The 14359-nt window shown below is 38.3% G+C and overlaps 1 protein-coding gene across 2 annotated transcripts in view; it reads right to left on the bottom strand.

Moving 5' to 3' along the window:
* The window catches only part of dmap1 (DNA methyltransferase 1 associated protein 1), a 59371-nt gene extending 46105 nt beyond the window's left edge, over positions 1 to 13266 (bottom strand). The window contains exons 1-2 of one of the 2 annotated variants that reach the window (XM_036521906.1): positions 13218 to 13266; positions 12654 to 12758 (exon numbers count right to left, since the gene is read on the bottom strand). In XM_036521906.1, the coding sequence (XP_036377799.1) occupies positions 12654 to 12752 (99 nt within the window). In that variant the 5' untranslated portion in view covers positions 12753 to 12758; positions 13218 to 13266. Of the gene's footprint in view, positions 1 to 12653; positions 12759 to 13156 lie in introns of both variants that reach the window. The other variant, XM_036521905.1, reaches the window with a different exon arrangement.
* Positions 13267 to 14359: the final 1093 nt, after the last annotated feature.

The raw sequence follows: 14359 nt of genomic DNA, 5'->3' as shown, positions 1-14359 counted from the left end.
GAAGGCTGGAACAATTGAATCAGCACAATGACACATGCAGACTACTGTGCACAGCAAATGTCAAAAATGCCGTATTTCCTGTTTACATTGTATGGTGCTGTTGATTGGCCTGAAATGATAGTAACGTCATTAAATACAACAATATTTTGATTAAGGATCACTTTACACACTACTAGTTAAGTTGCATCTTACGTGATCGTGGTGCAACTGAAATTCAGTGTAGTGCTAGTTTTAAACTAGCTACTCTGAACATAAGGTTAAGATAGACTTTGCACCCAAACTTACCATCGACCTTATGCTTTGCTGGTGCAACGGCTGCAGCAGTTGTGTCGACCCCACATATATGAACATGGGCCTTTGGTTGTCCTTATCTGGGCAACTCCAGGAAAGGAGGCCCACCTCTCCACACTCATAACACCTATGCTGTTGTAGTCAATCAACAGCCTCTTTGGGGCTTCCACCAACTTATGCCTTTCTCTCTTTGACCTCCATCCAGTCTCACTGGGTTTCTTGGGTTTAGTGTTCTCTGCCTTTTTCCTAACAATGTCTTGAGCAGCTTCAGAGTCACTTTGTCCCACCAGGAGGTAGACCGAGTGAGGTTATCATGGCTTGCAACTTTTTTGGTATTATAAGGCAGCACTTTTAGGAACGGACGGATCACAACCCTCTCCAGAACCGTAGTAGCTGATGTCTCTGACACTAGCCACTCCTTGGCAAGACAAATCAAGTTGTACATCTGTGCTGTTGTTGGCATGCTGGGATCATAAACCCAATGATGACTAAGCCCATAATGACTGATGACCTCCTACTTCAGTACACTGTAATCCCCTGCTTCTTCTGGTGTTTGTGTCCAACATACCTGTTGGAGGATCTTCCAGATAGCAGCAGGGCAAACAGAGCAAGAGGGGCAATCCTGCCTAACTGTCCCGGGCTGGAGTGGGACTGGTGGCACCCCTGGTGGTTAACACCTGTAGTTGCTCTACAGGTAGTTGCTGCCTTTTTTCCTCCTGGAATTCCCAGTGCATAGTCTGCTGGGAAATGGTGGCTTGGATAAGTTATTTCACCAAGTCTTCTATTTTGTGGGGTTCTATTGAGTAGTTGAGGGAGGGAGGAAAAAAATAAAGCAAACCACTATTAGGATGCATAAAGGTCCCCCTCTACCAAAAAAAGAAAAAGGAAAACTAGAAGAGCCCAAACATCAAGTACCAGCCATTGATCCAGAAATATAACCCAGTCCATTTCACAAGTTTGCTAGTTTTCATCCTAGATGCAATGCTGTTGTATTCAAACCGGTGACTCTGTCCAATACTCTCACATTCAGTGTCTACTGCTGCTTTTCCCCCAGGTTCTCCACCTTGTCTGCAAATGAGCCTCCTTATCCTCAGGCTGATTGCTCGCAATGGGAGGCGGTTGCATCTGTTTAGGACCACAACTCCTTTTATGGTTTGGGGTTGGAGCTATAGAGCCAAGATGTGTCTGCCCTAGGGCTGAATGATATAGCCATTGAGATACATCGAATAGCTATTTTTAGCGCAATAACAGCTATCCCTGGTATGTGGCATTAGATTTTTTTCCATATTGTTTTCCCTTTAGTCATACCTGATATGGGAGCACACCGTCAGTTTTCCAAGGCCATGTGAAATGCTGCCTGGGAAAAAAACGCCACTCGCATCTATTCAATATTGATATCACAGCAACAGCACTATGCTGCTTCCATGTGGTAGATAGAAACATGTGGCTGAGAAAAACATGTACAAAGATAAAGAGTGACAACTAGGGCTGTCAAGTGATTAAAAAAATTAATCTAATTAATTACATGCTTTGTGATTAATTAATCTAAATTAATTGCATATACACTGGGGTCCAAAATTTTTGGGACACTCACTTTTTTTTCTGAAAACCCACAATATTTTTGCTGCATATTCCATCAGACATTGGGAACGTCATATTTATGTCAATGTCAATTTCAGCTTCATCTTCTGTGACCATATTCTAACCTTGTTAGGTTTATATAGGCTTCAGTATGAGTGTTCAATTAGGGGGCAGGGCAACATTCAATCAGGCCTAATTGAAGTGATGATCATTTTTGTTCACTTGTCTGCACTCAATAAGTATGTAGGTACCTTTTAAAATTAAGTTAATGTCATGGAATTGTCAGTTTGTTTGGCAGAATTAATGTCATACCTATTATTAAAATGTTGGAAATAAGGGTAGTAATCAGGCAATCGTGTGTCAACCACATAAAGAGATGTTTTGAAAATGTTAATAGTTGCCAAAACATGTAACTGTTTTCGCCACACCATAAATTAGGTTCGAGTGATAAAACTAATAGCTACATGGACACATCCACACTTAATCACAAAATGCCCAGGTGTCCCAATAATTTTGGACCCTAGTGTATCAATATTTACAGTGAAAAGCTTTTTATGTTCAAATTGTGCTTTATACAACAGTTACAGTGGGGAGAACAAGTATTTGATACACTGCCGATTTTGCAGGTTTTCCCACTTACAAAGCATGTAGAGGTCTGTAATTTTTATCATAGCTGAAAGTCCGTATTGCCCAGCGACAGCCCCGAAACCTGAAGGATCTGGAGAAGATCTGTACGGAGGAGTGGGCCAAAATCCCTGCTGCAGTGTGTGCAAACCTGGTCAAGAACTACAGGAAACGTCTGATCTCTGTAATTGCAAAAAGGTTTCTGTACCAAATATTAAGTTCTGTTTTCCTGATGTATCAAATACTTATGTAATGCAATAAAATGCAAATTAATTACTTAAAAATCATACAATGTGATTTTCTGGATTTTTGTTTTAGATTCCGTCACTCACAGTTGAAGAGTACCTATGATAAAAATTACAGACTTCTACATGCTTTGCAAGTGGGAAAACCTGCAAAATCGGCAGTGTATCAAATACTTGTTCTCCCCACTGTAGTTCCGACCAAGTAATTTCATTGGACAAGAGGCATTCCATGAGTGCTGATATTCAATATAACAGCACTGGCACTTTTAACTACACATGTATCACTCTGCTTTACAGATGGTCTGATGCAATGGTTGATTACACCAATGTGAAGTTAATTTGCATTTACTGACAGCGCAAATGTGAATACGATTTGTATACGATATAAAAGAACCTAGCTAGTGTGCAGTTGGAAATGCTTAAATACACAGTGATGTATGGGGTCAAGGGGCATCATAGAGTGCAATTACCTGCTTAAATTTTTCTGACACATTATTTTTTCTATAATTAGTTATTATATAATTATATATTATATATTACATAATTATATAAAATCGAATTTAACATGTTATTTTGACAACCGTAGTGAAAACATATGCTACGTGTTGTTCAAAGCTAATAGGTAAGTTAACAAACATATAGATACAAGTGATATTTTTCTGCCCCGGAAGCATTTCACTGAACTTTGGAGGTGTGCTCCCGCATCAGGTATTACTAAAGGGAAAACAATACATGAAGAAACCTAACGCCGCATACCAGGGATAGCTAAAAATAGCTATTCCATATATATCGCAAAGGCTATATTGCCCAGCCCTAATATAATGTAAAGGCATCAATTCATTTTCTTGTGGTGCTCTATATGTACTGAATAATAAATGCAACACAACAAGGTGAGAGGTGATTGAGGGGCAGTACTTCCCTCACTAGTGGTTCCACCGCTTCCTCAGCTCACACCATCCCTTCTCATTGGACACACCTGAAACGCATTTAGGTTCGTCGGCACCAGGTAAATGGGAGCCCTCTCAACGGTGCCGGGGTTGGCAATGAGGAGGATTTGCTGTTGTGAGCAGTGGAGATGGTGTGCAAAATAGAATCTACATTAGTATGCGACCTTGTCTGGAGGAGAACCTTGTTTGGATTTTACCTGTGTTTTGACTGGACCTGCCTTTTGGATCCCTTCTGTTGGACTATTATACTTGATTTTTTTCCTTTTTTCCATTAAACACCCAGTGTATGCACTGCTTGAACCAAATTTGCTGTGGTCTTATCGAACACATGCTCAACCTCTCACTGTGTTACGATATGGATGATGCTTGTAAGGTGTATGTGTGTGAGTGAATATTTGTTTAGGAATGTGATCATCCTGACATTCAAGACAATGAATAATCCCCGATTTAGACTAGGTGATGACAGGTTTTGAAGTGATCAGTGATGAATAATGAATAATATTTCAATAAATAAAGCACAATCAGCAAATGAAATGCTTCAAGTACATGACTGACCATTCCTATGCTTTTACATCCCACCCAGGTCCTCCCTGTTTGAAGACCACTCTCTCAGACTAGACTCTACTAGCCTTTTCACTAACAGCACTATTAAAAAGCCTTAGCATAACACTTGATAGCTAACTGTGCTTCTGCACTCAGGTTGCAGCAGTGAGTCAGGTGTGCAGATTCATTTTGTGGATCTGCACACAAGGATCTGCCCGTACCTCACTATGTATTCTATGAAGCTCCTAGTGCAGGCCCTGGTCCTCTCATGCCTATTGTACCTCGACTAATCATGACTATTGTAACTCCTTCCAGGGTTTCCCCTACCAAAGAAAACAATGGTGAGAGTTCTATGTGCTGACAAAAAAAAACAAAAAGAAAAAACGGAGAGGTGGCTTGATCTCAAACGGAGAGGTAAGCTGGCAACAGGAAGGACCTGCCAATCAACAATCAGTTTTTGGACGAACGTTTGTGTGATTGGTGTGTGACAGATGCTCATCGCCAAGCTAATCAAACAGCTGATTGGATATTTCTCTGTACTGTCAACTCGGGGTGGTAGTTACAACCATCGACTCGGATAAGCAAGCCATTGATAAGGTGAGCTTCAACAAAGAATAAAAAGTATAAACTTTTTTTGTTGGGGAGTAATTCTTGTGGATGTTAGCAATAGCGACAATAGACAAAAGATACAACTAATGTAGCCTATTTTACAACTAAAGAAATTGCTAACCTACCTAACTTAGATAGATATCCGTGTACTGAATTAAGTTACATTAGCCAGCAAAGCTAGTTAGTTGACGTTACATAAAGATACCTCGACTGAACGTTAGTATCTAACGTGGCTAAACGTGGTAGCTAAACAAAGTTGGGCTGTGTTCACATGTAATGTCTTTTTCTGATGAAAACCGCTGGTCAAAGTATTTTTTCTTATTAAAAAACGCTGTTACAAAATGCAGTTGAGAGCGTCCTTTGTTACCATAACTTATACTAACCTAGAGTTAACATTAGATAACAGGCTAGTTTTGCTAGCGACTGAACTAAACACAGACACCAACCAGAAACTCTTAGGACCTGTCCAGTTTTACTCCACAAATGAATGTCAACAATATTTAGCCAGGATTGAGGACTACAACTTTAAAATCAGTTTCATTTTTAGGTCAAGACCCCACTGAGAAACAGGCTGACTGATGGTCACCTGGAAAATTTGCTGCCGGGTGGCCATTGATGGACCTCAGCCTGGGATGTTGGACTACAAAAGATTCATTAGAAGATTTTACAGCGCCAACAAAGCTAGGAAAGTGAAGTGTTCAAAAGAGGGCTGTGATATTTGCAGTTGAAATAAATGTTGAAATAAATCAAGAAATTCTCTGTCTCCTTTATGTCCTTTGGTTGCATTTTCAAAATAATTACATATGTACTTCAACGTGTTAATTCTTCCTATGTTTACAAGTTAAGGTAATCCACATATATTTTCATTAAATCTCAAACATGTTATTTGGTGAAATGAATAGACTTTTAACTATAAGTACAATAAGTGTTGCCAGCTTTCACAAATATGGTAAGGATAATGCTCGAAAACAATGTGAAAAAACCTTAAAATAACTTGAAAATTTCCTTGTATTTAAAATAACTTAAAATTTCCTAAAATTTCAAACCCCCCAACCACCACCACCCCCCGGAACCCAGACAGTAGTGATGGGAATTCCGGCTCTTTTTAGTGAGCCGGATCATTTGGCTCAGCTCAGCAATAACAGCCGGCTCTTTCGTCTCCCAAACGGCTCTTCATTTAGTACCACTTCTGGCTTTTATAATTCAGCCAAATTCAGCAATGTTTTGACCTATGATTGGTATGTGTGCACGTATATCACTTAAATTATTCAATGTAATTATACTAAACCTTATAATTTCCAGAATACCATTATTTTACATTAAATGTTACATTAAATACGTTATGTGTATTGAACGTTTTATTTATATTGCACGTTGTAAATTAGCATTTCGCTACATTCAGTCAGCGCATGGAGTGCCTGTGACTGCGCAGTGTGGCGAAAATTATCATCCTATTGTTCTGTCTTGTATTAATTTAAAAAAAAAAGAAAAAAATTGGCTCTCAGACAGGAGCCGGCTCCCATCGTTCATGTAAAGGCCGCGACCGACACATCACTACCAGACAGTACCTCTGAAAACCTGGGGAAAACCCTGTCCTTCGTTGCCTGTCTTCCTGATGGTGCTATCAAACCCCTACAACTAATCCAGAAGGAAGCTGTACAACTTGAATCATCTCACTTCATTGGCTTCCTGTTATTGTTCCCATCAAGATCAAAACCTTGGTGCTGGCATACAGCACAGTGAATAGGACACCCCCTTAAACCAACTATTGGTCTTTAAACCATATGTACCAGACTATGTTCTGCAACCAAGGGGCAACTGACTGTCCCATCCCAACAGGATACCGCCTCTCAGATACGATCCTTGTCTGTACTGGTCCCTCAGCGGTGGCCATCTTCTTACACAGACTGAAGACCCACCTCTTCCCAACTATCCCTGCCTCCTAACACCTGCTACTTGTATCACAATGTGTTTTACATTCTGTGATATAGTGACAGTGATGTACGTTAATGTGTACACTTGGCTTCCCATAGTTTCTAGGCTGTCTAGTCAGGTTAGCACAAGTTAACTTGTGGCAGAGTTTAAACAGTGTTATGTTCACACTCACTGGTTTGGGAGTGTTGTTAGCCTGGTCTGACACTGTGGTTCATTCACCTTGAGTGGATACACTTCTGTTCTTTTGTGCTTGAAGTCACTCTGAATAAGAGTGTCTGCTAAATGAATGTAATGAAATGTAATGTAGTCTGGTGGAAGATGCAGGAATGTGGCCACGAAAGCTGCCTCTGTTGAAGTTTCAACATATTTAAGTTAGCCATGTGTTCTATAGGATTCTGATCTCTTGACTTTTTGGCAAACAAAAGAGAAGGGGTTTCCACACTGAACCAAGCTAGCTCTGAAATATCTGGCCACTTCAGTGTTATCTGCACTCAATGGAGGGCCATTTAGTTTTGCAGGCAAAGTGTTTAAACCTGATTGTTGCAACTTCTCTGAAACTTGCTCCGTTTCAACAACTGATACTTACAAGATGTAATGATCTAAGTAATTAACACTGTGTCTGTACGATCTGCTGTCGACGTAAGTGTTGCAACTTGTCTATCCTTAGAAAGCATTATTGTGTGTGTGTGTATAATCATAAATATATACATTATTTTAAGTCACTTTTCAAGTGTTGCAATAAAGAGTTTAAATGAGATTAAGTACTGATATACATTTCCACATAGGTTAATTTAATTAATTTTAGATCAGTTTTGTAAAAGCTAAAGTAAATGTTGGTGGGATCTACCTATGGGTTTGAGCTAAGAGATGTAGGGGAATTTAAATTATAGAACTGAAGTAGCAAACTTTGTGCTAAACTTTGGCAGTCACTCAGTCATCCCTACCTTTTAAAAACCTTGATGCACAACAACTGACTTCAAAAAATAAAGTCAGTAAATATCCAGCTGTATGAATGGATAACATTGTAAAGAACTGTAACCTATATGTAAGTCGCTTTGGATAAAAGCGTCTGCCAAATGGATAAATGTAAATGTAAATGTAAAAAGATGTGTAAAAACTAGTTCACGTATTTATTACACCTCGATTGGACTACTGTAATGTGCAATACATGCAAGAATACATAAATATGCAAGAACATTTATCAGTACCAAAAACAACCATATTACTCCAGTTCTAGCATCCCTTCATTGATTACCAGTTAAATATCAAAATGATTTCAAAGTACTGGCTACACAATGGACTGTTGTGATGAAGTGATGTCTTTTATGTGCTATCCCAATGTCACTTTCTAAATGTTCTGTGAGCTGTGTCAGTCAGGCACTGAGCACTTCTACATTTTAAGCTGTATTCAAATGTAGTATGAATAAGCCTATAAAATGTATTCAGTGTTGCCAAGCTAACTACCATTTCAGTTATAGCAAATGTTACTGTGACTGAATCAACAAGATGCTAACCCTTTTCAAACAAGACAACGTATGCGTACAGTTTTAGCATGTAGCAGGCAACAATACAAAGCCCATCCTATCCATTCAGGCTACCTACTGTAGGTAAGACACTGCAAAAAAATTATCAACAACTGGTTAAGTTGAATGCAACAGTCAAATTTTGTAGAGCCAAAAACCTGTCTGTCGATATTTTGTTTGTACTGACATTTAAATGACCACACTGACACCTTTCACAGAGCCACACAGCAGCAACGTGGGGGCAGCTATTTCATAGCTAGGCTTTCCGAAGAAACTGATTTCGTTCATTTGGCTGTAAGGCCAATGTAGAAGTGGCTTCCAGTTTTCTTATGAGAAGACAGTCTGGATACATGATACATTAAAGCATTAAGGTTATGCTGCTGGATTGGTTAGCTAACTAGCTATCTGAATGAGTTAGCTAATGTAACAATCAGGGTGTTGAGACACTGAGTTCACTGAAACTGTTCATATGTTCTGTACATACTCCTTATTTGTTGTTACCATCAATTTATATATGTCCATTCACAGCACAATTAACATGAGAGAAGTGTCCTGTAAGTTGGACTCTGTTTTTGCCGTAATTGTAAGCAACATCAAAACTCTTAGCAGCCAACAGAATCTAATTTGTGAGCTATCCACCCAACAGTCTTTGCAACACATAGGTCAGAGAGGACAGTGACAATGGGCAAGCTTGCTTTCTTCACACCACCGTCCAAATGTAGCCTACATTTGATGTATTAATTCATCTATTATGAATTATTTAGCTCATTTTCTGAGCTATAATATTTATCATCAGGATAAATCAACCAAACATGACCGGTTTGTGATGCACATTAAAGAGCACTGGCAGTGTAACGTTAATGTCTAAAACAAACAACTTGATATACTGACACCTAACATCAGGCTACTAAAAAACCTCCTGATGGTAGTTTGCTGTTACACATTTAGTGAACTCCTTGCCCCTCGAGTTTCTCTTATTAGGTAAACTGAATTGGGACATGACTAAACCCCAAACATACTGTTCTGAAGCAACCGGGTACATTTCCTGAAAATCTATGTCAATGTAGTCCAAGCAACAGATAGCTTTTCTATCCATCTCTATGCTAAAAACACCACTTTCATACTCTGCATGTCACTCAGCATGCTCTGCGCAAGGGGTGCTCTCAGGGGGACTGAGCATGCTCTTTCACTCTGTCAAAAAAGAGACACCAGTACCAAATTTTTAACAAACATCACAAGGATCTTTCTTCTTTAAATAGCTATCCAAATGTACACACACACTATATATTCTTTGGATTAAGCAAATGTACAGTTCTGGTCAACATTACTGACACCCCTGTATTTAAGTACATCATGTACAATATCTTAACAAATAATTGGAAATGCACCAACTTTTCATTCTCAGAATATTTTAACAGTATGTCCAAAGTCATTCAACAAAAAAGATGCCTTTTCAACATATAGTGATTTCACAGAATAAACATAAAATGTGACCTGGATAGCATTAAAGGCACCCTTCCCTAATATTTGGTCGTATAACCCTTGGCAGCAATGACAGCCTCCAAATGTTTCTTGTAGCCATCTATAAGCTTCTTGCACCTGTCTGCTGGTACTTTCTCCCACTCTTCAAATGAAGTTTGTTCAAGCTCTTGAATGTATGCAGGATTCCTTTTCCCAGTAGCAGATTTCAGCTCATTCCAAAGATTTTCAATTGGATTGAGATCAGGACTCATTGCTGTCTAGTTTAAAACAGTCATTTTTTTCCCTTTTCAACCATTCTTTTGTGTACTTTGGGTCATTGTTGTGCTGGAGAACCCATGGTCTTTGACCCATACCTACTTTTCTGACACTGCGTAGCATATTTCACTCTAAAATTCCTTGCTAAACCTCTGAATTCATGGTTCATTTAACACGTTCAAGGTCTCCATTACCAGAGACGGCATAACAGCCCCACAACATTATGGATCCTCCACCATATTTAACTGCAGGTAGGGTGTTCTTTTCCTTGTAAGCTTTATTTCATCACCTATATAAAAAAATGCTGGTCTGCATTGCCAAAGAGCTCTACATTGGTTTCATCTGTCCATCTGTCTTATCCCAGAAGGACTGTGGTTTGTCTAGGTAGGTCTTCGCAAAGATCAGTCTTGCCTTTTTATGTTTTTCTTTCAGCAGTAGGGTCCTCCTTGGCCTTCACCCATAAAGCTCTTCTTGGTTTAATGTGAGGCATATGGTACGGGTTGAAACCATTCAGATTGCTCCAGGTCAGCCTTACGCTTTGTGGATGTTTTACATGGTGTTTTTTCCACAGTTTGTATCAAGTTCCAAAGAATTCTCTCATCAATTTTCCTCTTTCCACCTTGTCCTGGGAGGTTCTTGACAGTTCCATGAGCAGCAGACTTCTTTACAACATTGCCAAGTGTTGAAACGTGGATGCCAAGATCTTTGGAGATGGCCCTGTACCTGTTAGAATTCTTATGTTTGGTGATAATAGCATTTCTAATTCTCTGACAGCTCTCTTGTCTTCACCATGGTAAAAAAGGAACAGGGAACGATGGTGGTCTTGTATTAAGTATTAAGTATTAAAGTATTAAGTATTAAAGCCATCATTCATTGGTTAATTCAAGTCATGTGAGCACTGACAGTTTAACATGGGTGAGTCTAATTTCACTGCAATGATAGTCTACTTCTTTTCAATTTGATTTGAATTCTTCAAAAGGGTGCCATAACTGTGTCCAGGGCAATGTTTCTGTTTTACACTTTTTCCAACCATTTCTTTTTAAATTGTTATTGTTTTATTCTGTGCTGTTCTGTATCAAACATGTGAGTCTATATAAACCACAGCTGTTTCACTACACACATTTTTAGGAGATATTGTACATTATGTACTTGAAATACAGGGCTGCCAATAATGTTGACCAGAACTGTATAGATCCCTGTTAGGAAAAAAACACTCTTATTTGTGAGTGAGTTAATTTTGGTGTAAATTCCAAAGGTTTATGCAGTCTTTAGTCGTATCATCCTTTTGTAAGAGATAATAACCGGAATGAACTACAGTGAATACTCAAATCTTTTTGTATCAGTTTCAGTTTTCATCTATGGGGTCAAAGTTCTGTTAATACAGCTGTTGATAAGTACTGTATACCTGTCTCCACTTGTTGTGCGTTGTCTTATTGTGTTCTGTGTCAAGAGCCTCTTTCCTGGTCGTTATCAAAAATAATAAGTGATTCTCAATTAACTTAACTGCTTTAAACAAAGGTTAAATAAAATTTAAATAAATGTCCACATGAAATGTAGCTAGCTCATATGAAACAGTCCACAGCCCTTCAGAAGTAGAGGCACAATTGTGACTATGCTGTTTGTGATTTTAAAAGGCAGAAGACACATAGAACAAAGCTACAAGCAGCTATATAGCTAGTGAATTATTATTGTTTTGTAGCCATTTAGGACAAACTAAACAAAAAGCTAGCTAGGGGAGACCACCAATGTATGCTGATTTTCATTCCAATGGAATGTTAATTTATTAGGTTTGACTAATCTGTGAAATCGGTTCTGATCTCTATTTGACTTTACTTAAATATCTGCAATCAGTTCTGTTATAAACATGGGTTGTTGGAAGGATGTTTGTTTACTCTAAGAGATGTATACACATGAGATTTTTAAAGTTATTTCTATTTACTGGAGCCCCTGATTGTAATACAACCAAGCCTTCATCTTAAGTGAGTTAATGTTTTACTGAATAATAAACGATACACTGAAATTTTGTTTGTGTGATATTTTATATAAAAAACAATTATTTTAAGGTAACATTTGTTTCATGTTAGAAAATATTTTTGAGAAAAATAAAAAACTGAAAACAGCAACCCTTCAGTGTCTTAAAAACAAGAAAGTGAATGTCCTAGAGTGGCCAAGTCAAAGTCCAGAGATAAACCCAACAGAAAATCTGTGGTAGAAGCTGAAGATTACCGTACACCACTGCCCAATGCGCAATGACTAGAACAGTTCTGCATGTTAGAATGGGCAAAAATTCAACCTGCAAACTTTTGAAAACTTTCCACAAAAGACTTGAGGCTGTAATTGCTGCAAAGGAAAAGCAACTAAGTACTAAATGCTAAATAAATAGGGAGTGAATACTTACCCAACCTGGATTTTTCTGTTATCTATTTCTACTTCAATTTCTAATATATACATTACTCCATTATTTATTGTAGAGTCTTAAATTATTTGTGAACAAAATATGCTGTTACAACGTTCGAGAAGCTTATTTAGAGAATAATGGAAAAATACTTACAGAATATTTACAGAAAAGAGGTTATACAGTCACCTAAATGTATTTTTCGCCATGTCGTCGAACCTACCTTGTCTGAGTTTATAATGTCCTTCTTGCTGATTGGCCCTGCTTCATTGTCGACTCCAGCCAACTCCAGTATGTCTCTCACATCGGCACCCGTTGTCATTATGTCCTACAAAACATATTTACTACTAACATCAGCGAGATACCTAGAATTTATCTAAACCTTACACAAACGTGATGCTCGTGCTTAGCATGTCCAGGGTTTGACAGCTTGATAGCTAATGTTACGGTCGTGGTAGCAAGTTGAGTTAATTAGGTAGCACCAGCTAGCTTTAAAGTAATTCAGTCTGTGACAGCTTGCTGGCCGCAAAATCGGTTTCATATTGGGTAGCTATGTATATTGTGTTTGCAAGTTGGTACTGCTTCCATTATAGGTCTACTGACACTTTGAGAAAAAATACAAACAGAATACCATAACCCCTATCACGCTGAGTAACTAGCTCGATAGCTATATCAAATGTTTAGTTAACTCGCCGCTTTAAACACAGTTAGTATATGAAGTTTCACCTGTGCGTGATATAATAGCGCCGTTATTTTTCCTTTAAAATAAGGTCTGATAGTTACTAACTTAGAATGTCGCTTTATTCTTCCACAGAAGACACCAGCGTCAAGCCGGCAATAATTAGGAGTACTTCCGGGTTACCACCTTTGCGAAACAAAATAGAATAGTTCTCATTTGCACGCGAAATAAGACAAATGCTTCAGATAATACTTTTTGGATGGACTCTAATTGATAATAAAAAACATATGTATCAACTACGGTATGCAAGGATTAAATATATATGAAGTTTGAGATAACACACTCACACACGCACACACACACACAGAGGCTGTATTCGAAACCGCCTACTGCATACTGTGTCCTTCGTACCACACAAGTATATACTGCATACTGCATGCTATTATTCAGTGTAGTACCCAGTATGCGACCATTAATGATCACATTTGTAGTATGTTACAATGTCGCGTGAAATCTATGCGAGTTTAGAAACGTCCAGATTTAGATTTTCTTGTGGTATTTTCCAGTTAGACGCCACTAGCATTCTCACGAGTGAAAAGTATTGACGAGTTCACGAAAAGTATTCGCGAGTTCGGTGGTACGGGCACATAATGTGGCACGGAGGAGTAGAAGGGCTGCTACAAAAAAAAAAAAAAAAAACACATTTTTGCCGTGATATTTCTATATGAATAAAATGTAAATAGCATACGCTGCTACCTTGCAAGTTTAACTTTTTATGGTGTTACACCTGTTAAGCTATATGTCGGTAGATAATTTAATAATATAATAAAAGGGAAAAATATGTATATGAAAATTCACGAATAATTATGAATAAAAATGTTTTTTATTAATAAAAAGATTTTCAGCGAAAAACAATTGATAGTTTAATTACAGATAGACAGACAGACAGTCATACAGTGAACAGTTTTAGATTTCAGTCATTTACATGTAATGGAATTACAAAGGATCAGAGGTGGACACCCCGGTTTCAGAAAGTAAAAGTCCTGCCACGATTTGTTCTAGCAATTCACTAAAGAAGGTGATTTCACTAATTACCTCCTCTACCTGGCTGAAGAGTTGTGCTAATTAAATTCAGCTGGTGTAATGAATGGCTAGAACAAATATGTGGCAGAACTTTTACTTTCTGAAGCCGGGGTGTCTACCTCTGCAAAAGATCATAATCAAGTCAATCAATTATAAGTGAATACATA

The sequence above is a fragment of the Megalops cyprinoides genome, chromosome 2 (assembly GCF_013368585.1).
Source record: "Megalops cyprinoides isolate fMegCyp1 chromosome 2, fMegCyp1.pri, whole genome shotgun sequence".
Taxonomy (NCBI): domain Eukaryota; kingdom Metazoa; phylum Chordata; class Actinopteri; order Elopiformes; family Megalopidae; genus Megalops; species Megalops cyprinoides.
Note: the sequence above shows the minus strand (reverse complement) of the source record. Positions and strands in the feature narration are given on the sequence as shown.